Source organism: Sciurus vulgaris, assembly GCF_902686455.1.
Source record: "Sciurus vulgaris genome assembly, chromosome: 4".
Classification (NCBI taxonomy): Eukaryota; Metazoa; Chordata; class Mammalia; order Rodentia; family Sciuridae; genus Sciurus; species Sciurus vulgaris.
The window spans coordinates 2,147,383-2,174,415 of record NC_136464.1 but is presented as its reverse complement, the minus strand read 5'-3'; the positions used below and the strand labels follow the sequence as shown (position 1 = coordinate 2,174,415).

Sequence of the window (27,033 nt, the reverse complement as noted above, 5' to 3'; positions counted from 1 at the left end):
TCTCCAGTGACGTTCAGCAGGCATGTGGAGCAAAGCAAGAGGCTGGCTAACAACCACGCTGGACAGGAGGTGGGGCGCCACGAGCGGCCTCCCCGCACTAATGCAGGGTGCAAAGAGAAGCCGGAGACCACTGCTTGGAAGGGACAAGGTTCTGCAGAATGTGCCATGAGAACATCAATGACTGCACTCTGCAGTAGGAACACACCTCCCATAGTCAGTTCCCAGCACAAGCAGGAAAAATGTGCCCCTACAAACAGCCTGAGCACCCAGAGGGACGCAGCAGCCCCCTTAGTTACTTGCTGAGGCCTCCAGCTTGCGCTTGTGGGGTGGGTCCTCGATGATCCTCTTGAGGTCCCCACGGTTCTTCAGATCCACAGGCTTCTCCCAGACGGACAGCTGCATCGTTGGGTTGAAGAAGAAAACCCGGTCATCGCCCGTCCAGACCACGCACCTGTTGAGTTGAAACTCACCTCAGTCACTCTTGAAGACACTAAGATCCAAAGACAGTAAGATCAAAAGCCACTAGCATGTGGCCTGACTCCCAGTGCCCTTCAGGACAGAGAGCCACAGGTTGGTGAGGTCATTTATGTGAAGCATAAACAGCACTGCAAAGCCTGACTCCTCACAAGGCATCCTGTCTAATCAGCAGGTGAATGTCCCCCTACCTTCCCTTCTACCATCCAGGGACACCAAAGCTCGGGGCAGGCAGGCAGCTCAACAAGGCCACCCCAGGTGGCCACTCTCACCAGCATCTGAGCCCGGAGTCCTGCTCACCTTCAGAAGAGCAATGAACTGCACATATGTTCATGTATGGAAATCTAAATGATCTGAAAGGAATCATGTGTGATCATCAAACCCCTTACCCGTGGACAGTTATCAGAGAAGATTAAGAATTTAAAAAGAGAAGACAGAGAGCAGGAAAATCCCTTCCTAAAGAACACAGCCCCCTCATTGGCACCCTGGTGATTCACAGAGGAATCTGGGTTCTGACCTCTATGAACTCTGTGAATGAAGCCCGTCGTGACCAGCTAGGCTGGCCCTAGCCATGGGTGGCCCCAACTGCTCTTGGGATGCTGCAGAGTGAGCACTGCTGGCCCAGGCCTGTCCTGTCTGGGTCTCGCACGAGTTTCCCCTTGGGTCAGGCATCCCCTGGGCTCAGTTTCCTGCTGTGACCTCTGAGTGGCCTAGTGCTCCGATTCTCTGTGGACCTCTCAGTAACTGGAGGAATGGGCAGGGACTGGCCACACATGCAGGAACCCTCTGGCTAAGGCTCCCTCAAGAGAGGAGCGCTGTCAGGCACTGCCCAGGTCCAGCCTCTCCCTTGCACCTCACCCAGCAGGCCTCACACAGTGTCTGCAGCTGGTTCAGGTAAGTCAGTGCAGGTCACTCTGTCCTGCCCAGAGAAAAGCACTCCATGCTCACCTTCACTAGGCTAGCCACGCTCACAGGCTACACAGAGGGTTCAGGGACCCAGCCCACAGGTGATGACCTCTGGGAAGATCGGGACCCTTCCAAGGAATGACCCTGATAAAATCTATTAGGCAACTCTCCTGACCAAGCAGGGTTCAAGAGTGTGGTAGACAGAACAATGGTCCTAAGGATGTCCACATCTAAGTTCCCAGAACCTGTGAATGTGTCACCTGCCTTGCAAAGGGACTTTGCAGATGTGGTGAAGATCTTGAGATGGGATGTGCCCTGGATGATCCAGGCGGGCCCAAAATGTAATCACAGCTTTCCTTATAAGATGGAGGCAGGAGGGCCAGAGACAGAGGCTTGTGGACAGAAGCAGAGGTGGCCATAAACACAGAGGCAGAGAGACAGGAAGATCCAGCTACCCACCTTAAAGGTGGAGGAAGAGGCCATGAGCCCAGGGGACCCAGGTGCCCTCTAGAAGCTGGCAAAGGCAGCTGGAGGAGCCAGCCTGGCATGCACCCTGGCTCCGCTCTTCCAGGCAATCCAATTGTCCCCATTTTAGTGTCGACCTTCCAGTGCAGACCCTGGTGCTCTGGGGCCCCTTTGGCCTGAACCCAGGGATGGAGTAATCTGGAATGTGCTTCCCTAACCCTCCCAGCAAAGCACCTCCTGGCCATGGAGACAAGCCCAAGTCCACAGCACGTTCCCCCAGCAGCAGGAACTAAGCACATGCGCTCACCAGCCACTGCTAGTGGCTTCTGGCCTTTAGAACAATAGGAGCCCGGTGTGCAGACCAATCTGTGGTTCTGTCCCAACAGAGGCTCAGACCCAACAAGCAGCACCCAGGTCCTGAGCAGTGCACCCAGAAACACTGACCACGGCAGGCCAGCTCATGGCACCCAAGGAAGACTTTAACTCCACTTACTGGCCAGCCTGCCCTCTAGTTCTGGGCCTGTCCTTGACTCCTGGGGACTCTGAGAGGACCTCGCTCCATCTTCCTGGCAGGTGAGGGGCTGTCCACCTCATCAGGGGAGATGGACTAGTGCAGAAGAGGGGTACTTCAGGTCAGGGCCCAGAAGAAGGAGAGAAGGTCCATGAACCAAACCAGGACCCTTGCCCAAGTGGTCAGGTCCCTTCTCTGTCACGGGCCAGCAGGCCTCTGCCCCCAGGAGATGGTCAGGAGAAACGGAGCCTCATGGGGCCTGAAGGGAAGGCTGCATGCCTCCACAGGCAGAGCCCCACTGGCCGAGGAGGCTTTATCAGTGCAGAGCTGAGGTAACTGCACTGTGCTGACTATTATGCAGGATCCACAGGCTGCACACACCCCGACAGCGTGGCCAGCAGGGAGCACACACCTCATGGGAGCCATACTCCTTGTCCAGGCTGCAGGGCTGGGGAGGGCTGGCCACGTGCACAGCTTGTCAGGACCCCGCAGGACCCCACCCGGCTGCACCCTGTGGGACTACTGGGCAGGGGAGGGGTCCTGCCGAGAGTCAGGCTGGTGGGGGAGAGGCCAGCTTGGCTCCAGTTCCCCACACGGGCCTCAGAAGCCCCCCTCATTTGGGCTGTGGCTGGGAAACTGCTCTGAGACCAAGCACCCAGCAGCCGACCACCCATGTGCGACAGGCTTGCTTGAGGTCTCTCCTTCATGATATATGATGGGACTTGGCTTGGGTAGGAAATTCTAGAGGCATCCCTGGTTCCCTATACCCATCTGTCCACTCGTAAGTTCTCCCCAGAACAAAGACTGCCTCCTGTGGTCAAGCCACAGCAGACGGACTGATGAGCATGGCCATTGTGTCATAGCACCTGTGACCTGGGCACAGCATCCTGAGCCCCTGACCTTGCCAAGGAGATAACAGACTGCTCCCTTCTCTGGGGGCCCTGGGCTGGAAGCTCAGTGTGGGCTTTACCTCCATGTCTGCCGACCTTAGGGCACTAGTGCATGGCTACAGGGCTCAGTGTCCGCATTCACAGAAGAGGGCTGCGGACCTGGTCCCTCCAGCCGCAGGTCTACGTTCTAGACTCCTTTCCTCTTAATCTTCCAACTTGGCACCAGGACCCTGGTCGCAGCCACTGTTGGGGCCTCTCCCTGCTAATCCATCTCACTGGCAGGGTGCCCAGCCCTGATCATGGTGACCACTGGCTGGGCCCTTGGGCAGCCTGCAGGTCCTGACTGTCTGGGTTGGGGGTAGAAAGAGTAGCCAAGTCTCTCTGGTGCAAGTCACAGTCCAAAGCAGGGCTGGGCTCTGACCAGGACCACCTGCCCTCACAGCCCCTAACTGTCCCCTTCCCCCTCTCTTGCTGAAGTCCCCAGTAACTCTCAGGCATGGGGGCTGCATCTAGGAGCCCCACTCGGGACCAACCACAGGGGTGGGAAGAACTAGGCATTCTCAGGAAGCTTCCCAATAGACTAGTTGGGAGGAACGCCCAAACCTTGTCTTCCTGAAACATCTGCGCTCCAGGTTTCCAGAGGAAGCCCAGCCTGGTAGCAGGGCACAGCCTTGCTGGAACCCAAGAGTAAGAAGAAACGTCACTGAGGAGAGCCAGTCAGTCAAGATCTGCTGATTGGAGAAGGTGTGGGCATGTCTAATCATGCCGCAAGTGGACCGGGCATTTCCTGTGAGAACTATTAAGAAGCTGAGTCCTTGGAGAGTCCACCTTGGTCAGTTCTCACCGCAGAGCAGATGGGTGCCCAGGCCGTCAGGTGACTGCCGGCTCTCCTGAATGCTGAGAGCCACCTGGGTTCTGAGAAGGCTCTGGTTGGAGGAGGGGACAGGGACGAGAGGAGTAGGGCTGAGAAGCAGGTAAGTGAAGACTGTGAGTGGGCCAGGGATGCACAGGACCCTGTGGTGGAATCCTAACAGCAGGGGGTTCAACTGGGGACCCAACAGCCACTCACAGATGTCCTGCCACCTGACCCCAGGCTGTGGGCTAGGCAGTGGGACAGGTGGTTTGGGACGCCACAGTGAGGGTTAGCTCCACTGTGAGGCTGAATGGGCGGGTGCTGAGCACCTGGCTTCCTCTAGTGGAGGGAGGGAGGAAGGGAGGCTGCCCACATCAGACTGGGCCCTGGGGAGGCTGCCGGGGCTCCTCCCATTCCCTCTGGAAACCAGACATTCAGCAGAGAGCAGAGCAACTCAGGGTGCCAGGCCCTCGCACACGCTGCCGGGCCTGCTCACCTCCACCAGGCGCCCTCCCTTCCCAGGAGTCAGAGGTGCAGGCCCTGGGAGCCCGCGTCCCGAGACCTTCCGACGGCCCGTCCCTTTCCTCACCAGTCCTGAGGTATTTTCCCTTCTCACAGTTAACTCGAGAAAGAGGCTTCACATTCGGGCATTCATATTAATGTGTCCATATTCCCCACCCCAGATCAGTCTTGGTTATAGATTTGGTACTTCAACGGATGCCCTGATGCTGGCTCCTGGTGCCCAGGGGCAGAGATGCCCACAGTCCATCTAATGCCCTGGAATCCTGGAACAGCAGCACTGGTGCAGGAAGATCACCAACACTCCAAGTTGCACCAGCAAACTTTAGCTTCTAGTGCCAGGAAGGAGTGGAGCTAATTAGGGACAAATGGGGGAGTGAGGCCCAGGAGGTGGGAGTGGCAGCAATTGACACCTTGGACATTAATATCCAGGCTAGGAGAGCCAGCTCCTGTGCTGGGGAAGCAAATGGACTTGAACCACAGAGCTGGTGGCAGGTAAATAAATGTGGTTCCCGAGAGAAATCTGCCCCTCCACTTGTTACGGTTGGTTTCAACTAGACGGAGCCAGCTGTAACATGCAAAATTAATTTTATGTATCATTTTATGCCCATTTTAAGTAACATGGCGAGCTCCCCTTCTTTAATCATGCTGCATAACTCCTGGCTGGCTGCCACATCCCTCTTCTCTTTAACTGTCCCTGTATCCCAGAGGATGTAATTAGTGCGTCCATTATTTAAGTCTGGTACAGGATACCCACATTGAGCCTCCGAACACAAGAAGACCTGAATTTCATCAAATGAAAGTTGGGGCTGTTACTTTGTTGCAGAAAAGACTTCTCAGGATCACCCTCCAATAGCGAGCTCCAACGTCCGCAAGCTCTGTGGGTCAGTGCCCATCTCTGCTGCTCTCCCAAGCCTCATCTCGGCCCACTGACGGTGGGATCTCGTGCCTGGCCTTTGGCCATTGTGCCCCCCACATGAAAGCCCCCTGAGGCCCTTGCCTGGATTCTGCCACTGTGTGTCCTGTCCCAGGAGCACCCTGTGTGCTGGACAGAGCCTGGCACCCACTGGATCTCACCTCTGGCAGGGGCTGACCTGGTCAGGGCTGAGGGCCCCCCTCGTCCACCTCACGGGCCAAGCAAGGGCACCAGATGCCCAAGGATACCAAGATTCAAGGAGGACAGAGTAATGTGTTCTCTGGCACGGCTTCCTCCGCAGTGTGTCCAGGAAGGGTACAGAGGTACCAGGCCAGGCCTGACACTGGACAAGGATAATGACCAACATGGAAATGGGCTGTCGCATGATTGACAGCAGCTCTGTGCCCAGCTCTGCGTGTGTGTCCACGTCTCCCCCTTCAGGACGTCTGCAGACAGAGGCGCTCCAGTTGGTGGTGGAGGCCTGGGGAGCCACAGCTGCTGAGGCTGGGGTTCCGGGGGTGCAGGGCCCCGGCTCCTGAAAGCGCCGGCTGGGCACCTTTCCTGTTGCCTCTCTCCTCTGCTTCTTCCTTGCGAGGCGAAGCACATGCAGAAGGTCTCCATGCAGACCCGGAAGGGAAGAAGGCTGGGAAAGCGCTGGGAGTGCATCCGGCCTGCTCAGGGCACCCACTTCCAGGAGGCCGCCATGCGTGCTGGCCTGCTCCTGAAGTCGTCCTTCTGGCCTGCTCCTGAAGTCGTCCTGCTTGGCTTCTCTGCAGAAGCCGTGGTAGACTGCAGCTGTCTGTCCTGGGCCATTTTGTTTTGAAAGTACAGAGCAGCAGAACTACAGGTCCGTGGTCAGCAGACGTTAGTGGAGCCCTGGCCAACTGTCCACCTAGTCCTGCAGAGAGCGAACACAGAACCCTCTGGAGCCCGTTCTCAAGGAACCAGACTTCAGGGAGCTAGTCCTGGCCCCGGCCAAGGGCTTCAGGAAGGAGCTGCCTCTGGACTTTGCTCTCGCTTGACAGGACCCAGATTTCCTCAGACCAAGGGGCTCATTCCTCATGGCTCTGAAACCCTGACATCTGGCTTCCCTGCCCTGTCCAGGACTGGCAGAAGGACTGGAGAGGGTCCCACAGTGGTCTCCTGGCCTAGAGTTTCCTCAGAATTGAAGCAAGGGCGTCTGAAAGCTCATAAAAAGAAGAGGCGTGGAGGCGCCTGCCCTGCCCCACCCTGGGCCGCAGAAGCGCGGGTCGCTGAGTGCTCCACACGTCTCCTTCCGTCTGCTGGAACTGAGCCCTTTGACATTTAATTCAGGGGCAGACTCCCCTCCCCAGCAAGTCACACCTCACCTGTCCTTCCCCGACATAATCAAAGACTCAATTATGCAAGAGGGACAAAGTGACATTTGGATTTTCAGTGGTACTACTCAGAGCAGAGTGCGTTGCCTCCAAGCCGCGTGCCTGCGGTGGCACGTCAAGTGACCGCACGTGAGGAACGACGTGCTCTAGGCAGCCAGCCTGCCACCTCTCTTAATGACAATGACTCCTGAGGACCTTGCTGTCAGATACCATCTCTGCATATTGGGAACTGCTCCTTCCTTTATGAAGCTCCGTCAGCTGTACCCAAGAGCATGCTTCCATGCCAGCTCGTTTCAAGTCCAATGGTTCCATACTTGTATTTTTAAAACTGCAGAGAGCCATTTTTAACCTATCATACCTATTAAATTAGTAGTTATGAATTAATTGACAGATGTCAGAAACAGATGCTGAAAATATCAAATAACTCAGAAGGTCAGAATTAAAGACGTGTTAGTCACATAGCGAAGGATGTGCTGGGATTTCCAGCGTGGCTCAGCTATCAGAGCGTTGCCATGGGTTTGATGTCTGCAGTGATCCTACCAAAGGCAGTCTCTCACACTATCAGTGTCCATGACCTGCTCGCTTCTCTTTGGCAGAAGTGTGAATCAGCAGGTGGCCTTTGGGCTGTGAGGCCAGACTCTGACAACCTGGGAATGCAGCTGTCACTTTTGATACCAGTCTCCCGCAGTCTGACCGTCTCTGCTTCTTAGGCCAGAAACCTGAATTGGCTCTGCCAGGAGTAGCACCTTCTGAGACGTCACTTCCCGATGGCTGCAGGGTGACCCTCCTGGTCCTGGAGCTCACTGGCACCTCTTCACTTTAAAAAAAAACTCCATGCTGTGCTATTAATAGATCAGAGAAACCGAGCACTACAATTTGGATTGTTCAAAAAAAAAAAAAAAAATGCTACGATGCTAAAACCAAAGCTCAATATATACTTTCCATTTCTTGAGAACAGCTAATTATTTATAAATCCATAATTTTTAAGATAATTTTAACATGCTGTTTAATCATCCCCACTAACATTTATTGTCATTTAAGCCAAAAGCTCATAGATTTTACACTTGTTTAACAATTACCTCTGCAACCTCCCTGTGACATCAACACCACCAAGGAAAGCATTTTAATTACCTCCAGTGAAAGAGTAGTTTACTTCCCCCAAAATTACCATTTGGAGCAAACTCCAAATTATAAAGAGAAGGAGGAGGAGCAGGAGGAATAGAAACCCTGAGAGATTGAAGCAGTGCTTCTGTACGGACGGACCTAAAAACACAGCGGATCTGAAAGTCGTTCAATCCCACATTAGGTTTTGGGACACAAGCTTGGCCCTCTGGCCCTGCCCTCCTGCCCCTCCCCGGGAACCATCCAATGGTGCTGGGCTAGGTGGGTTTCTGAGCTGCAGAGCTGGATGAGGAAGTTATTCCGGACTCTGAAACCATTTCTAACAGTTGAACTGGCGCGGGCAGCGAGAGGGGAGTGAGGAGATGGTTCTCGCTCCGCAGTTGTTCACCACCAGGCCGATTTTGCATTTCTGGAGGGCTTGGCCTGACACGATACGTCCAGGGAGGCTGTGCATCTGTCCAGCTTTCTTTGCCGCTAGGCTGTCCACACAGGAGAAATGATGGAGGCACTGCCCGCTTGCTGGGGCCCTCTGTGGCCCTCTGTGGCCCTGAACACTGGGTTGCCCTGCGAGGAGGCGGGGAATCGGCTCTTCTCTCACTGCTGGTCAACCAGCTTCTACAATCCCATCACCCTCACAGGCTGGATGCAAAACAGAAAAGGTTCTGGGTCGTTTTCCCTTCAAAAGTACTTTCCCCCCTACAAGCATAGGAGGCTTGGGACCTTGCTGAGCCTGATGCCCTCTCCAGCATTCCTTCCCAGCTCCGAGGTGATCAAAGACACAGCCAATAAGACCGTGGCCCGGAGGGAGCATGGTGGACGCTCATGCTCACGTCTCTCACCTCCTGTTCCTGCAGCTATGCCTGGGCAGCTCTGAGCTCAGGACGACCCTCAGCCACAGCACCCCTGCCCGTGGGAGCTTGCAGCAAGCCGCCCTCCTCAGGAGCGTGTGGCTGAGGCTGAGATGCAAAGCTTTGCTACCAGGGCCTCCTCCTGGGATCTGACCCGGGATCTGAGCTGAGCCGGCTGCTTGGACCATCCCTGGCCTTGCTGAGCCAGCTGGTGCCTGACTGGCAGGAGAGCCTGGACGGGCAAGGATACCCCAAACAAGACCCCCCTGAGATGCAGGAGGCTAGGCAGAGATGCTGCCAGCCTGTCCTGCCACCTGACGTCTGACGGTGCCCCCGGGCTCCCTGGTATCCTGGAGCTCCACCCTCAGACCCTTCACCTCCCACCGTCCTCTGCGCAGCACCCCGGACCTCAAGTAAGAGACCTTCTGCTTCAACCAGCAGCCACAGCACCTTCGAGGGCGCTCTGGGCAGGCAAGGCACACTGCAGCCCGTGGTCAGCCAGGCCGGACCCTCGCAGAGCCGTGCAGTCTGGATTCTTGGCCTGAGCTTCCAATTGCCAAGACAAAGCCGAAAGCTCTCGCAATTGGGCAGCAATGGGCAGCTGTGTCTCTGGCTGAAGCTGTTGGCGGGGGCCCTGCCCATCCCAAAGGCCTCCCCAGTGCTGGCGGCTGCCCAACCATCCTCCTCATCCCTCCTGAGAACGTCTGTGCTCTTACTTGCTGAAGGGCCCACCTGAGCATTCTCATCTCAATGAGGCCCCTTCTGTAGCAGGAAGGCCTGGGCAGCAGGGAAGGAGGCCAGCGGTGGAGCTACGCATGTGCCCCAGGGGTCCCACCAAGCGCCTGGCTGGGTCAAGCCTGATGCCAACAAAGCCCAAGCGAGGCCCACAGTGGAGCGCTTGAGGGAACAGCACTGAGCGACATCACGGCAGCAGCTCTGTGGCAGAGGATCTCTGCCTCTGGAGGCAGACTGCGGTGTCAGGAAGGGCCTCGTGTGCGATGCCAACACGAATGAGGACACCATGCCACAACACACCAGCACCTTCTGAGCCAGAGCCACAGCAGCAAAAGCCGGGACCTGGCAGCTGCCTGTCACCCGGCATGTTGAGGTCCCTGTGCCTTTCAAGGTAAGTGCAGATCCGGCCTCAGGAAAGGTGGGCTCTTCCAATGCGTGCATCTGTAGCTGAAGGGCTGCTCAGCAAAGCAAGGGGCTCTGGTCGTAGGGCTCCCTGGGTCAGAAGGGTACAGATGAGGAGTGCAGGAGAAGCTCCAGCAGCCTTCCTGTCGCCTCTGTAGCACTGCACAGCCCCAGCAAGCGGCCTCGTTCTGATTCACAGTGCCCTCCACGGACTGGAGCTCCTCCTTGTGCTAGGGGGCGTCTGGCTTTTCTCCTGGAGCAGGCGACACGGTCAGTGCCCGGCGTGCCCTGTTGGATTCCCTTCTCTCTCAGGACTGCCAGTCGGAGAGAACGGCGTCACCAGCAAGAAGCCCAGGAAGTCTGCACGTCAGTGGCCTCCGCGGCTCTTCCTCTTTCCTCCAGGCCCGAGTGCTCTCCAGCCACCCCCAGGCATGTGGCTTGGTGCCAGCCACTCTGCTAATCTGGCAGCTCTCAGTACCATTACCACGTGCTTGTTCGCTCCACCATCTGGAGGTACTTGTGCTTGGTTGCTGTACCCTCGAAGGCTTTCCCAGGTTCAAGGTCTCCCTCCCAGTGTATCCAGCCCCCATTCTACTCCTGCCCTCAAACAGCTGCTGCCACGGAGTTGGGCACCTTCACATCATGATGCTGGGACACTTGAGGGATCCCTCATCCAAGGCAAGAAGGCTCACGGGGATTTGTGGTTCATAGACCAAGGACCCCACGGGGAGGGGAAGAGCCCTGCTGACTCCCAGGGTCCCACTTAGCATTCTGCAGCTCAGAGGAGGGAAGCCCACAGCTTTCACAGCTGGACTGTTCCAGTGTTCAAGGTCACTTCCATAGTTACAGTCCCCAAGGGAGCTCTGCCAGAGCTGTGGCAGATCCAGAGAGCGTTCCTACGCTGTCCCAATCCCCAGTATGGTGGGCTGCAGTGTCCCTGCCCTGGAGGCCCACAGGGCAGAGCTTGGTATCCGAGTGCCCACGCAGCCTGTCTTGCGTGTGGTTGGATACGTGCGTTGAGGTACGCGCTCTCTCCCAGGCCCCGGCACAAGTTCTAGGTCTGCTGGGGCTTGCTGAGGGACAGGAGTGTCCTTCAGTGCTCCCGACAGGCCCCTCTGACCACGCCCGAACTCGCTAACTTGAGGGCCTGGGGAGCGCAGGTTGGGGGCTCATCCCCAGAGATCATTCCAGGAATCAGGTGATGGGAATGTCGAGCCCCTCCCCAGTCTCCCAGGGGAGTCAGCGGGGCTGATGCTGAGTGGCCATTTGACCAGTGATTTTTCAAATCACTCCTATTAAGGACACTCCACTGAAACCGAGATGGGGAGCTGGGGTCCTCCTGGCCCGTGTGCACGTTGAGGTTCATGTGCCCGGGGAGGCAATGCAAGCCTTAGACCCTTGCCAGTGTGTCTTTTCCACCTGCTGCCCACTTCCTTTGCGATCTGCGGTAATCGTAACCAGGGCACGCTCCTGAGTTCCGCCAGTCCCTCTGGAGAATCAGCATCAGAGCTGAGGGCTCTGGTGGGAGCCCCTGAATCCACAGTCAGCTGAGCAGAAGTGCAGGCGGCCTGCTGGGGCCCCTTGCAGCCAGTGTCTGCTGTAAGCAGCCTGCGAGATGGAGCCTTCAGCTGGTGGGGTTGGAGGCTGCCTCCAAACTCCCGTGGGTCGACTCGGACGAGCTGAGCTGCAGACGCCCAGGGCCCTGCAGACCTGATAGGTGGCAAGCGGCACCCCAGGGAGCCCCTGGCACAGAGCAGTTTCAGCTGAAGGCAGAGGGCTGAGGCCATGCTGCTGCAGGCCTGGCCACGGCCACGAGCAAGGAAGGGGCATGGTCTCTCCAGACAGGGCTGGGTTTGCATCATCAAAGGGCAACCAGGGCACAGCCACAGGGCAGACAAGCCCTGGTCGCACGGGCACTCCCACTCAGTGTGTGGGGGTGAGTCCCAGGGATGGCTGGCGGCATGGTAAACTGACACAGGCCGGTGCCACTTCTGGTCTTTCAATCTCTTCCTCCCAGCTGTACACTACACTCTAATCTTCAGGTTTTAAAACTTAATTTTTTTCTATAATAACCTTTTTATCCTGGTTCCAAATTACTCCATTACAAAAGGGCATTTTTAAAAACCAAAGACTGTGGCTCCCTGGTGGAGGGTATTTTTGAGTGCAGTACACTCAAAGATCATGAATCCTCACAGGGCAATGGAGGGAGCCTGGTGCATCTTTAATTAACAGCTGCTCGGTTATGCTTTTTCTTGGAAGAGGGGAGAAAATCCTTTGAAGCTTTGGCATACTGCACCTCCTTCGAGCTGCTGTCTCACTGATGTATATGCAACAGCATTACTATTTTAATGCACATTCACAAATATATCAGAGCAGGAGAACTCATCACTTAAGTGCCATTTTTCTTTCTGCAGAATGTGACAACGGCGTAGAATTATACCTGCCATGAGTTGCAGGTTCATATTTTAAAACATGGTATACCTAGCCTCTATTTTTTCTTTGGCTCCACAAGTGAAGCCAGGCAAGAAGATAGCATTTCTCATTGTTCTGGGGGTTTGGGGCATCTTACCAGGGGGATCCGGGCACCGGGGTGGAGGCCACAGGTCTGTTGCCTTTTGGAGTGCTGTCCTCCCCACTCACCAGCATGGATGGAGGCTCCTTTCAACAGAAAGAAAAGGAGAGAGCTCTGTCTGTAATTGTGAACACTCATCCTCAGTTTCAGGCATCCGAGCGAAGAACAAAGAGGTCTCCTGCAGATAGCCTGCCCCCTGTAGCCCCTGGATAATGACTTTCTCAGTGCAGCTAGAGCAGAAAATCAGGGCTGGGCAGTGGTGCCCAGGACAGAAGTAATGACGCAGCTGACCACAAAGATAACTCAGCAAAGTAACGCCTAAGTATCCTGGGCACCTTTCCAGAATGAGAGAGAGATGGGGAGCCACGAGGATGCTTCCAATCCCCAGCATCTGTGGCACAGAAATCCCAGTGGATCCATCTCTGGGAATGAGCCTGTCCCAGTGTCTAGAGTCACCATGTCACTAAAACCCTGTATAAAGTGGCAGTACCTCCAGCTAGTAGGACCCTAGTCACAGGTGGGGCTGGCAGTTCAGATCTGAAATGGCAGGAAGAGTGACAAGGCCGCATTCTCAAATGACAACTGGGGCCTTACAGCTTTGGGTGGCTCGCGGGCAACACACGCCTTTGGGGTGTGTCTGCTGGGACGGGACCCCAGGCGTCCTGACGCCCCACCAGGAGTGAGAAGCCTCACTCTGCCTCTGCCCCACTTGGGAAGCAAGGGAAGTTTGAGCATTATATCACCTGGAGACAACGGAGATTGACTCCCTGAAATTAAAAAAAAAACACAACTATTAAAGGCAGAATCGGGAGAGGAAAACGGTCGTTTGAAATAAGAAAATGTGATAGTCCTGACTGCGACTTGAGTGTCCTGCCAAGGTGCCGACTGCCACGCGTGTCCGCATGGGAGCCCGGCAGACGTGAGCTCTCGGGTCAGCAACCAGCCAATGCAAGCCAGTTTCCACCCGGCACTGAGAAGCACAGTGAGGAACTAAAGAAAGGGCAGCACAGCGTCCTCACGGTGTTGGCCCGACTATAAAACAAGTGTATTCGCAGAGAATCAAGCCAGTTCTGGTGGTGAGGAACCTCCGGCTTCCAGGCATTTGCATGGCTTTGACCTCTGATCTGCTGTGGCATCGACCGCGTCCTCTCTCACTTTGGAAAATCAGGTAGGTTTAACAGGTAGCTTACATAATCCAGCAGCACTCCATTCTGAGTTCAGCATTTTAAAAAATCGGTTGTCATCTTCACATTTTGGAATCTGTTTCTGATGCAGTAATACCATTACTTAGGAGAGTGCAGATAAGATGGCCAACCACTCAGCCAACCAAAACCAGACAGAGTCCATGGTTCACGTTGTCAGGAAGAAGACCTAAATTATGGCAGCACCAAGGCATCACATTCCAACAAGAAGTGAAAAGATCCCCAAAGAGCCGGGAGAGCTGAGAGCAAAATGCCTCCCAAAGAGTTAGACGTGTGGCTGGCCGTGTTAGCAAGAAGGAGACCCACCCAAAGGGCAGGACATTCATGTCTGAGCTATCAGAATGTATGAATGCATTCCACTGTCATGTACAACAATTAGAAAAGATCCAAAAATCAATCAAAAAAAAAGGTCCACGATGGGAACGCACAGCCACGGGACCTCTGTCTGGCTCTGGGTGGGTCTGGGAACACAGGAGAGCCTCTTTCAGGCCTGCTCCTCTTGGTGTTCCACCAGGCTTCTCTCGAACTTGATGGATAAGTGCATTTGATAAATGATTTGTAATTTAGGCAACCATTCTTAAGACCAATGTGGGCTCTTATTTTGTTTCAGAACTTCCTGGTAGTAGAAAATATCTTTGTTTCCTATGAGAAATAAGGTCAGGATAAATAATTAGCTTAACAAGGAGTATTCAGAAACACTTGCCTCAAAAAATATATATTGAGACCAGAGTTTATATTACTAATCCAATTAGGAAAACTGGAGGGGATTTTCATTATGAAGTTAATTGAACAATAGAACTCAACAAGGAGTCTCTGAGTACTAGATTACCTCCACTAATTATTCAAGTAAATATGGAAGGGTGTAATTTGTGCTGGAGAAGAACACTTGAGTTTGGCAATGCTAGGATTCTCTTCAGCTAATTACCAAGGTCTTCTCCATGAGGCGCATGCTGGTTATGATTTCCTGTTGGTGATAAAAATGGCTAATCATGGCATAAAACTCCTGTTCCGCACCGAGGTAATGAAAGTGAGTTAGACTCGAGGAACTGATGATAGAGTGGGTATTTATGGGTAGCACTACCAAGGCTATCTTTGTAATTAATACGTAATTCTGGCTCGAATGCTAGTCCCTCAGGAAAAAGTCACACGTCCAGGGCAAACGCATGGCTCACATTAACATCTGTGGTGGCTGTTCACCAGTTAACGCGACACTGACGACCGTGAGTGAGCACAAGTGGCTGATAGGGGCCAAAGGGGAGCTGGCGCAGAGACCAGGAGGAACGAAAGCTGCCAGGGCACTGTGAGGCAGGAAGACTGGTAAACAAAGCAGGAGAGAAGGCTAGCGATGTGCTAAGGAGGACTGGAGGCTCTAGGACATCTGACAGATGAGGAAAGACTAAGTGCAATTGGGATTTTCAAATGCAGGGACAAGAGTGAGTCCCTTGGGTCATCCAGTGGAAGGGCCTTTTGACTGAATGCATCAAATATATCAAAGGCACCATCCTGGTAAGTCTTTAAAATGACATTTGGCAAACAGGCAAATGGAAAGACCTAAAATTAGAATTTAAAAAACAATGTGTGTGCCTTGGGCTTTCTCTTCTCTGAAGGTAGAATCTAACTTTAAACAGCGCGCTTGCTGGGGCAGCCCGTCAGACACAGCTGGACCTCCTCGCGCACGCTCCCTCCATTTGGAAGCCCGGGTCACTCCCAGCAGGGTGCTGCCAGGAGCCTGGAGCCCAGCTGGAGAGACAGAGGACCACTCCACAGACACTGCCCTTGAACTGCCAGGCCGCATCTGGCGGCTGCTCACAGCAACCTGGGCTTCGTGCCTCTAACACACACACACACAGAGTGCAGAACCCACCTTGCCCTCCTCCTCTCCGGCCTGGCTCTTCCTCTCTGCGCTGTGCAGCAACAGGGCTGGGCGGCGGGGCGCTCGGCTGCGCTCTCTGCTTCTGTCTGTTGGGCCAAAGCAACAGTCATTACCATTCCAAGGGCCACACTGGTGTGAGAATCCAGGCCATCAAGGATAAAGGTGGCCTTGGAAGCTCAGGTCTGCGGACAACACTGCACGCTCTGCTGGCACCTGGCGTTTGCACTGGGGCCCGTGATGAGGATCTTGTCCTGCCTCTCAGCATGCAGAGCATCCCAAGTGGGACTGCACAACTGGCCACTTCCTGCCCCAGCTGTGCACACGACCCTTGACATCCAGGCCGACTCGGGCAGCCCTCTCCCGTATGTGCCTGAAGTGGGAGCCTGGGTCCACGGCCTACCTGATGGAAGAACTAGAGTCAGCTAGTCCCCAGGGGAACTACCCAGAACAGGGGTGGCCATTCCTGTGATTCAGCAGGCAAGGGGAGGCCATGAGTACACTCCCAGCAAAGGGCAGCCACTGCCCATGGCTCACAGTCCAGGTGGGCCCAGAGCAAAGCTGTACCAGGCGTGTGGGAACAATCAGGCTGCTGTCTTGAATTCCAGAGTCCCTGTGTCCTGACAGTCAGGAGCTTCCTCCAAGCTGCCTCAAGACTCCAGATATACCATGATCAGCACCTCGTAAATCACTGCTGACCACAGTGGTGGCCCGGCAATGTGAGTTGTGGATAAACAGAACCCACACTGAGGAGAATGTGAGATGGGGGACCCGTTTGCTGAGGCTTCCACAGCTGGTGGCCATTATGAATCAGCCTTGGCCAGGCCCTGCCAGGGGGACAGGAGAGCCACTTGCTTGTCACCAAGTAGGAACTGACGCCTTTTCCATGAGCTGGACGGTACCACATCATGAAAACCAGCTGGTTGCTGTGAGGGAGCGGGGAAGGGAAGCCAGGTGGGACATCAAAACCAAGCGCAAGCTTTCACCCTTTCCAAAACTTCCTGCCTGAATCTCAAAATCATGCACATAGCCCCACTTCCTGTCAAGGAGCCCGATGGGTCACCCACTTTCATTCTAAGGTTAAGAAGGAAAACCCAAACCAGCTAACTACATGCCCATGTCATAAATAGGCAAATACCTCAGGGAAAGCCCTGGCAGGTGTCCCTGGACTTTAAGGTCAGGACACTTGAGACAGAACTGCTTAACCTGGCTGGGGTCACATAGCTCAGCGGGGTCACTCCACAGAAGTGCACCAGGAGACAGGGAGAATCACCTCACGTGTGTGTGCACACCCCGCATGGATACGCACACACATACACACGCGGGCACACACACAAACAGGTGCACAGGCTGGGTGTCTGCAGCCTCCTTGGAGCCACACAGCTGTGTGGAGGCGGGGCAGGCAAGGGCAGAGCTGGAGGCCGCACCTTCCACCTTCCCACCAGCCCACGGCCTACCCCATGGCCCTGTGGCTTGCTCTGCACAGGTTTCCAAGGGTCACGTAGGCTGGGCCCCCATGGGGCTGCATTCAGGCCTCGGTACCTGGAGGGTGTGGCTGCGGAGCTGGACAGCCAGCTGCATGTCCCTTTCCAGAGCCACAGGGGAGGAAGGCCCTCACTGAGGTGGTGCTAGGCAGCGAGTGTGTTCTGTACCCATAGCAGCAGCATAGGCAGCCCTGGGCGAGGACAAAGGGCCCTGCTTCCATGCCCCTGGCTCCATGCCCTCTGCTGGGAACGGATGGATGAAAGGCCACAGGACATCATGGCCACAGCAAGCCCTGTCCGCTGCTGTCACTCTAAAGCATGTCCTGAGCCTCTGTCTGTCACTTTTCCTGCCACACAGAAGCCACACAGAAGCCAGCTGTGCTGACTACAGAGCTCCTGGGCAGCCGCCACCAGCAACAGGAGACACCCCAGGTCTGACAATGCCAGAGACGGTCCCATTTCAAGGCGACTTGGTGGGGCTGGGGTGCAGTTCAGTGGTAGAGGGCTTGCCAGGCCAGGATAAAAACAGATTGTCCTTGGAAGGAACTGTCACTGTCCATGTTTCCATGGAATGGGGTGTGGAAGCCAAACCTGAGTCAAGGTCAGTCAAGGAGCCAAGTCCAAGAGCAGTGGAAGTATTCCACCATCACTTTGCCCCATAGGCCGAGCTACGGGGTTGCAGCAAGTTTCCAGAAATCTGTGGTTTTGCTCCCCAATGCTCATTCCTTTTCAAGGTGCGCCTGGCCTTGTCCCTGGACACTGAGTCTGCCCCAAGTCCACGCTGGGCAGTCCTGTCCCCAGGATCATTCCTGTCTCCCTCCACAAAATGGGGCCAGCAGTCACTAAGGTCTCATGGCAGACAGGTGCTAAGAGGTGGGGAACTGTCTAGGAAGTGGTTGCTGGCCACGCGACTCGCGGAAAGAAAGCGCCAGGGGAAGGAGCAAGGGCAGAGAGAGAAGCATGATGGGGTTAGCCGAGATGGGGGAGAGCCTTCCCTCCAGGGCTCACACCTCTGCACCCTGAAGCCTCATGCTGCACGCAGGACACCTGGTCCTCAGTTCACGCACCTCCTCCCTAGCCACTGTGCACACCTTTCCACCTGTGGCCCCTCTCTTCGCTCAAGGGACATAACAGTCCTGAATCCTGCCACTCCCAGCCATCCGGCAAGGCCACGGTAGATGAGACCTCCTTGCCACCGTCGCCCACCTGACTCACCACAGGGCACGTGAGCATGACAGGTTGCTCCACCTAGCGAGCTTAATTGGTGCCAACACTGTGTCAGAGCAGAGCATCTGCCCAGGGGACCCTGAGGGGTGCACATGGCCACCTCAGCTCTTCTCCCACCTGCAGTCCAGGGAAGGGGACAAGGAGAGGGCACTGTGGGTAGCCATGGGTGTGAAGTCCGGGGGTGGCGGCAGGCTGGTGTCCAGGGGATGGGGATGAGTTCTGGGGGGGAGCATCTGGGGAAGCCACGAGGCAGCTTTTGTGGGAGAGAAGGGGGCTTCCCAGCACAGCTGCCCCCAGGAGACGCTGTCAAAGGAGCATGAGAACTGGCCAGGTGGGGCCCCGGGATCCCTGCCCCTCCACCTCCATCCTGTGGGCTTAGGGGGAGGAGCGGGGGTTACAACAAGCTAAACCTGCCTGAGTCTGCAGTGACCCAGACAGACCTGGGCAGACCCCTGTAAGGAAGGAGGAAAGCCACACTCCGGATGGGGACAGCTGTTTCCACGGGCTCCCTGGACTCCTCGTGCTTAACTGCTGAACGGAAACCTCTCTCAGGACTGGAAGTGAGTGAATGGATTTTTACTACTCAAGAATGAGCCAAAAGTCATTTGGTTTGAATTGTATCCAAAGCGGGGCAGGGAGTAGTCCCACGGAGCAGGAGAGGATGGACCCCCAGGGAGGCCCAGGCCTCGTCCTGGATTCTGCACACAGGCCTGTGGTTATGTTCTTGGCGTCGCCTGCAGAGCACGGAGCCTGCTAACGAAAGTCCTCTCAGAGGTGGGCAGATGCGCTGGGGAGAAGCCGGCAGGGACCCACAGGCCAGCCGCAGGACCGCGCTCAGGTGCGGGCACTTGGGCTTATCCCCATTATCTTCAGAAAACATATACCACAGTCTTTCTTTTATTGAAAACAGTTGATCTTTGTGACAATCAGATCTTAAAACCTGGCTTTTGAGATAAGAGGATTTGTGCTCTCTCGCCGAGCGGTTCTTGGAGAGGGTGACACTGATGATCATCTGGAAGCCCCTGATCACAGGCCACCCAGGACACCCAGGACTCCCTTAACAGCCGGCACTTTCAACAGCCATCGACTGCAGGTCCCACGGCCTGGGGCGGCTCTGCCGGCTCACACTCTAATTGGGTCTGGGACTGGCTCTCCACCACGGACACGCTCGCTGGACGGCTCTCTGGGGGCCACTCCAGGGTCCACTCTGGCCTGCTGAAGTGCTCTTTGCTTTGGGCCTGTCCACAAGCTTGCTGATGTGGTCGTACGGTGCTCCTGGGAGCGGCAAAGAGACCTGGTTTATGGCGGAAGATCCACAGTTTTAAGACTGCGGGCCCAGCACACCCGGGGGAGCACGGGCGATGTGTCTGCCTTGGAGGGAGGAGGGCAGCAACATCCCGCAGTTCACCCATCCATCAGCCCTGCTCTGCGGCTCCAGTGTCCCCTCCGGCCTTCACTTTGGTTTTCCTCCTGGGGGTGCTGACGGACAGTGAGAGAGGGAAGGTCACATGGCGGTCGGGGCAGGAGCCTGGACTGCAAATAGCCAAGTGGTCTGGCGACCGACCGGCTGGTGCCTGTTGGCTGCTCCTGCGACCCTCACAAGGCCCCTGGGAGGAGCTGAAGGAGGCCCTGTGAGCAGTTAGCCATGCTCCTCATGGGCTGCAGAGTCCAGGGACGCCCAGGAGGGAGGGGAGAGCCCGGGGCCCCGGGTGTAGAGTGGCGATAACCTCTCCCTGAGAAGAGCACAGGGGAAGCCTGGCTCCAGCCCGTGGGCCAGACTGAGCTCCGCCAGCTCCTGGAGTGCGGCCATCCACCTGACTCAAGGTCAGCGGTGACTTGCTGGCCTCCTGACCGAGGTCAGGGCTCTAGCATTTGCATCCTGGTCATGAAGTCCAGAACTACACCACCTGTTCCCTTAAGTGTCTGAGACACAAGGACCTGAAGGTCTCTGTCATATCTGGTGTTGGACTACGGATCGGAGACAGGACCGTGGGAGCCCTGTTGGCGGAAGGTGTGGCAGAAGCGCAGCCCGACTTCAGCAAGCTACGCTCAGACTGAACGGAGGGCTGGCAGTTACCATTTCCTTAGCTACTAAAATGAAAAACCGCTGCAGGCAGGAAGATCTGCCTAACTTGTCAGAAGACATGGGAAACATCAGTAGCTCCTGACCCAGGAGGTGAGAAGCCATCGAATTGCAAGGCCTTTTAAATATCGACCTCCCCGGCCTCCGTGTCCTCATCCATGCAATGAACTGGTTTCTTGGGTCTTCCGATTCTGGGTTCCAGACGTCACCCATCAGGCAGAGTCCATTCCAGAGCTGTGACTGTAGCCTGGAGGGTCCCAAGGATGCTCCCCTGGCTTCCTGTCAGGGAAAGAGCTTACTCAGGGCCACCAGTGACTCCCAAAGATGGGAAGGATCGTCCTTCCACTCTGAAGCATGATGGCGACCACGGAGCTCCTGTTCTTTGGAGAAAACCTCTTCTAACAAATTTAATGAATTTGAGATCAGGTAAGAAATCTGCTGAGGGGACCCCAGATCCACAGACAGCTGCCACCATGTGACCCTGGCAGCGACTTCCTCCCTTGAGAGGCCCGTGAGGGGGAAGCACGATGACCTCAGTTCCTGGCTGCGGTGGGAAGGACCCACAGAGAAAATCCAGGCCAAGGACTGCACAGCACGCACCGTCCTTAGCAGGCAGGTCCTGCAGAGATGAAGACTTGGCTCTCGAAAGGGAGAAATCCATGTGTCCCTTCAGCAACCTCCTCCCTGAGAGAACACCCAGGCCTAGCCAGATGCATGGGTGGCAGGAGGCTACCGGAAGCTGAGCAGCTCATCTCCTGTGTTTGCACAGGCCCATTTCTAGGGAGGAACCAAGTCAGGACAGTGACAACGCCTGGTGGCGCACGCCATCTGCCCACAAGCGCCATTCTAAACCACATCTATGCTGCTTGAAGTAGGCAGAGTCCTCAGCACACCTAAGACAGGCACACGGGTGCTGTTTCCAAGGTAAGAGGTCAACCAGGGGGAGGGACGGCGTGGCTTGTCGGTGTGGCAGCCCATAATAAAAGAAGGGAAGACGCAATGTTTGCCCAAGATAGTAGAAATGACCACAGGGGTGTCCACGTATGTGCCAAGGAGGGCTGGCGAGTGACCAGAGGGTCGAAGGAGTCCTCCTTGGGAAGGCTCAGCGAGCCCAGTCTCGGCTCTGCCTGATGGTCACCAGCATGAGCAGCCAGGGAGGCAGGGGGGACAGAGCTCAGGGGTTCAAAGCAAAGGCAAGGGTAGCCAGGGACTGGAATGGCACAGTGCAGCAGCTGGCATGGGGTGCTGGGAGCAAGCAGGGCACGGGGGACCCTCCCTGTACCCCTTTTCTCTGCTACCCTCCCCCTCCCAGTGGAGACGCACGTGCACAGAGCACAGTGCAGCCTCAGCTTGTGCAGTCGCTGGACCCAACCGTGCTGCGAGGGGTTTTCAAGCAGGCCTCCCTCCGCAGCGGCTGCGGGATCCTCAGGCAGAGCTCAGGACTCGAGGGCGGGGGCGGGGGATCCTGGCCGCCTGGTGCTGCAGAGGAGCGGCAGGTGGTCCCAGGGGCCCTGAGGCGCTGGACTCCTCCCTCCTCCCTGTGGGGGCTCACTGCCCATCACCACTTTGAGGTAACCACAGCCAAGGGGAGCAGACACGAGGGGGTACCAGCAGGGGACAGGACTGTCCTTCCGGTGCACAATTCCTGGACTCAGGGCAATGAGAACCCCAGCTGCACAAGGCATAGGCCCAGCACTGGCCTGGCCAGAGGGTGGAGGTCACAGCCACACCTGGCAATGTCCTCAGAGAGCCTCCTCCGGGAATGAAGGACAGCACTGTGAAGGTGCCGCCGGGGCTTCCTGCCTCCACCAGAAGACGGCCGGGACTCTGCAGGCGCGCGTCTAGTGGCAGGAGGACCCAAGCTCCAGAGACGGCCCGCTGGCCTCCACTGCCACTTCTCCCCGCACAGGCTGGCAGAGCAGACCCCAGGGCACCGTCCTGAACTCCGCTGAAGACTGTTTTCATAGAAGCGCAAATCACCTCCGAGCCCTCCTAAATTCACAGGAAGTGACTTCACAGCACTGACAGGCCACAGAGGGGATTATTTCCCACCCATTTGTAAGACCCTGGATCTCCCGGTGTCAACCACAGTGCTGCTCCCGAGGACCACCCAGGGAGAGGGTCCAGATCTGGGCCGGCCCAAGTCTCAGAGGGGGGCTTCCAGGCTGAAGGACCACGGGGGCTCGGATCTCATCCCTGTGGTGGATGAATCCGTCCCAGCTGCGTAGATGCCCAGGAGCCAGAACCTCGCTGGAGGAAGCATGTCACAGGGGCCACCCGGAAGGTCCGTCTCCTGCCTGGACCCCGTCCTCCCCCTCCCTCCCTCCCTCCCTCTCTCCCTCTCTCCCTCCCTCTCTCCCTCCCTCTCTGCTCTCCCTCTCTCCCTCCTCTCTCCATCTCTCCCTCACTCCCTCTCCTCCTCTTCTCTCCCTCTCTCCTTCTCTCCCTCTCTCCCTCCCTCCTCTATCCCTCTCTTCCTCCCTCTCTCCCTCACTCCCTCTCCTCCTCTTCCCTCCCTCCCCCCTCCCTCCCTCCCTCTCTCCCTCCCTCCCTCTCTCCCTCCCTCTCTCCCTCTCTCCCTCTCCTCCTCTCTCTCTCCTTCTCTCCCTCTCTCCCCACCAGGAGCTGAGCAGCCTTCCTCACTGGGCCTGCTCACCTGAGGCTTCATCCTGCAGCCAACTGTGCACTCAAACCTCAGACCCATGAGCACAAAATAGACCTTTCCTCCTCCAAGCTGTTCTTGTCCCTGTAGTGTGACCTCACTTCAGAGTGTGACCTCACCCCTGCAGTGTCCTCACCCCTGTAGTGTGACCTCACCCCTGTAGTGTGACCACACCCCTGTAGTGTGACCCCATTCCTGCAGTGTGACCTCACCCCCGTAGTGTGACCCACCCCTGCAGTGTGACCTCACCCCCATAGTGTGACCTCATCCCTGTAGTGTGACCTCACCCCTGTAGTGTGACCCCACCCCTGCAGTGTGACCTTACCCCCGTAGTGTGACCCACCCCTGCAGTGTGACCTCACCCCCGTAGTGTGACCCCACCACATAGTGTGACCTCACCTCAGCAGCAGGACTCCACCCTGTAACATGTAACATGACTCTGTCCTTGATTATCTCTGACCAGTTCCAGATTCCTCTGCTGGCCCACTTGGCCTAGGAGGAGCATGTTACCTCTGGACAGAGTGGCCTGTGGAGGCCATGGGTCACTTCCCCTCGAGAGTGCAGAGGCTGAGGCAGCCTTGACCACAGCAGGTAGGTTGAGGAAGAGGAGGGTGAGGTCAGGTCTGCGCCGCTCAGCGGCACTGTGGGAATGGAGGCCGGCCGCAGCCCTGCCCTCAGCAGGAGGGCGGAGAGGCTGTCTGGAAGGCTACGTCAGGATCTGCGGGGAGACTGGCCACTGCCCCATCCCTCCCTCCCAGGCACCCACTTGAAAGTCACCAGGGCGCTGTACCTGACTCACCCTGGGAGCAGCAACTGGCACTATGCACAGCTGTGCCCAGGCAGTGACCCTGGCGCCGGCCCCAGCCGCCCTGTGTCCTCCATGCACGGGCTCAGTGATGCCTGCATGACCACGGGTGGGTCTCGGGAGATTCCAAGACCCACTCCCACGTTCTGCTCCTCACCCCAAAGTAGGACGGAAAGGGCAGAAGCGACGCTCCCAACCGGGCGGTTCCTATGGGAGTCAGATGTCTCCTGGTGCCACAGGCTTAGGGAAGGGGAGGCAGATAGACAGGTGGGACAGAGAAATGTAGCTGGGGATGGAGACCGAAAGGAGAGGTTAACCAAATCTTTTAGAAGGTTTCCCTCCGACTCGGGTGGAACGCAGTGTGCAGCCTCCGGCTCCTTCCGAGAGCATGAGTCCGTGTCACTGCAGCAGGCTGAGTACCTAAGTAACAGCCGCCACTCAAGGCAGCACGGGCGTTACAGCTGCTGAGAGAAGGAAGACAGGCCCGCCCGCCATGTTCTGTGGGTGCTGGGCCTGCCACGCCTGGCAGTGGTGCTTCCTCTAAACAGAAGTCAGCTCAAGCTGGCACGGGGTTGCTGAGATGCCCGACCCTCCGAGAGACAGCACTGCGCAGACAGGAAGCGCAGGCACACGCGGAGGCGCCTGCACACAGGACACGAACCTGCACCCAGGCGAGTGTGCCTGGGGCCTCTGGCTGCACCACCCCCCAGGTAGGGCCGAGAGCAGCTGGAAGTCTGTCCCCTCATTCCTTCCTCCTGGGAATGGCCCCTGGCACAGTGCTGCTTTTTATCTGAGAAGCCTCTGTGTTCTCCAGAAGCTATTAGGTCTCCTCTCTCCCTGTGCTGCACAGGGAGGCGGTTCCGGGGCTGGGTGGTTCTGAGCCCTGGCTCCAGCCTGTGCAGCCCATGAGCTGCCTCGGCACAGGGTCCAAGGACCCTCCTGCTGCCAGCTGGGGTCTCTGCGGGCAGGGCTCGCGCCTTCGCACCTGCAGATTATGCACTTACTTAATGGGACTGTGGGTGAAAACAAGACAGGGGTGCAGGCGACCTTCCCCAGAGCCATGGCGCTGTCTTGGGTTAAGGCAGGAACAACAAGCAGACACTCGCCACCTTGAAGTGGCTTTGTGCGCGAGGGTCTCTGCTCCACTCGGCTGAGACTGCATAAGCAGCACAAGCCTCTGGGGCCCTGGTTCCCCGTGCGCTGAGACAGCTGGAAGACCCGATGGCAGTGGGCACACACGGGTCACGCTGGACGGTGCAAGGCCCCCTACCAGCCTCGCCACCTGGAAGAGATGTGGGCCTCTAAGGAAACTGGGTGTGGAGCCTCCCCAGCGGCCCCAAACCTGGGGTGGACGCCTGTCTCCTGGAGGGTCTCGCGAGCACACAGCACAGGCTGTGGTCTGCCTCCCCCCGGGGTCCTGGGATCCCTGAGCGGCTCTCATGAAGCTGCACCTCATCACACATGCTGCAGGGCTGAATATCCAGTTTCCACACCTGGTGGCTCTCTCTCTCTCTGATCAAGTCAGACAACAGAATCAACAGGCGGGACCTCACCCTGCACTCCAGAGAGCCTCAAATTAATGCTTTCACCAGGAAACAAAGTAATTCCAGTAGCGTTGTGCTGACCCCCACCCCAGGGCGTCTGAGAGCCTCCTGCTCGCTGGGGAGGTGCACTCCAGCGTGGCCATGCGCAGGCTCCACCTCGCCCCAACGACCAGGGTGATGGCCCGGAGGCTGGGCCCCACAGTGGGCAAAGCACAGGGAGTGAGTACCCAAGGGTCACCAGAGCTGGAGAGTGAGCTGGGCCCCCTTGGAATGTGGGGCGGCGTCCCACATGGCCACTGGGCACAGCCCCATGCTGGGCAGCGTCCAGCCCCGGTCACAGTGAGCAACCTCACTGAAAGACAGAACTGGGTTCTCGACCTGAGTTACGGATACAGAGCCACCCAGACCCACATCACCTCAGCTGGAGTTTAGTTTCCTGCAGTTCAAGATGTCCTGAGCAGGTGTGAAGAGCTGCCATTGAGGAGCAGCCAGCCCCTGGAGGAAGGTCTGAGGACCTTGCCCGGCCCTCCCCAGAGGCCGTGGGTAGCCCTGGGCTGCCCTCCGCAGCGCCTCTCCCACCGGTGAGCAGCAGGGTGGCAGAGCCAGCTGGCATGAGCCCCGCATGTCAGGCAGCCCTCCTGCTGCCACTACCTCAAGGCTGATGATTGTCCAGCACTTGTGACTTTGACCTTGAGGTAAGGGAAACCCTGGCCATTCCAGGGAGGAACAGCACCCCACTGTCCTTCAGGTCGGCAAGGTCGTGAGCACAGGAGACAGCCTTGTCACACTGCTGGAAGGGCCTTCCGTGGGGTCCAGGCCCCTGCACCCTACTTTTCCCGGCATCCAGCTCCAGCAGACCCACAGAGAGGTGACCGCCACGGTTCAGAAGCCCAGAGGCCCCACCTCTGCCCCGTGACGCCACCCACCTGGCACGACGCGCTCACAGGCAATCTTCCTTTCTCAGTCAGAAGCACGTGCCAGGTACCACCCTGCTCTAAGCCTGGGCTCGGGGGCCAAGGGGATCGGAGGGAAAAGAAGGCACAGCCTCACTGGTCTTGTGGGCAGTTAGTGACCACCAGCCCTGTTGGTCACTCCTGCATATGCCCCATGTGAAGAGGCTCTGGGGACAAAACCTTCAACCAAGACCCAAGGATGGGAAAGGATCAGATAAAGAAAAACAGATGTGTATTCTGACTATATGTATAGTGACGTGGGGACTCGGACTAGCAGGTTCCACGGCAGAGTCTGCCATGTCATGGCACAGGGGCAGGGGTGAGGGACAGAGGGCAGAGGCCAGCTCAGGGTCAGCCTGCGGACCAACCTCTCCAACCCCACCATCACCTGGGGCACCGAGAGCCAACACACTTGAAGACGCTGCCTTAGTAAACTGCCGGTTCAGCGCTAATGAGGCGCACCCAGCCCGCGTTACGTTCTGTGGCACCGCGTAAATACAAAACCAAAACGCTTACGTTTCATTTTCACGGTGAAGACTTTTCAAGGCTAGGGTCTGTTGTCACTGTGATTCTGCAGAAGGGGGACTTGCAGCGGGGCTGTGCACGCCCTAGGTGTGTCTGACAATATCAAG

General features: G+C 56.8%; 1 protein-coding gene across 2 annotated transcripts in view; it reads right to left on the bottom strand.

The window, feature by feature from the left end:
- The window catches only part of TCERG1L (transcription elongation regulator 1 like), a 190,542-nt gene that overhangs the window by 59,816 nt on the left and 103,693 nt on the right, over positions 1-27,033 (bottom strand). For both annotated transcript variants that reach the window (XM_079137440.1, XM_079137439.1), the window contains exons 5-7: positions 15,638-15,732; positions 12,569-12,657; positions 297-451 (exon numbers count right to left, since the gene is read on the bottom strand). In XM_079137440.1, the coding sequence (XP_078993566.1) occupies positions 297-451; positions 12,569-12,657; positions 15,638-15,732 (339 nt within the window). The remainder of the gene's footprint in view (positions 1-296; positions 452-12,568; positions 12,658-15,637; positions 15,733-27,033) is intronic.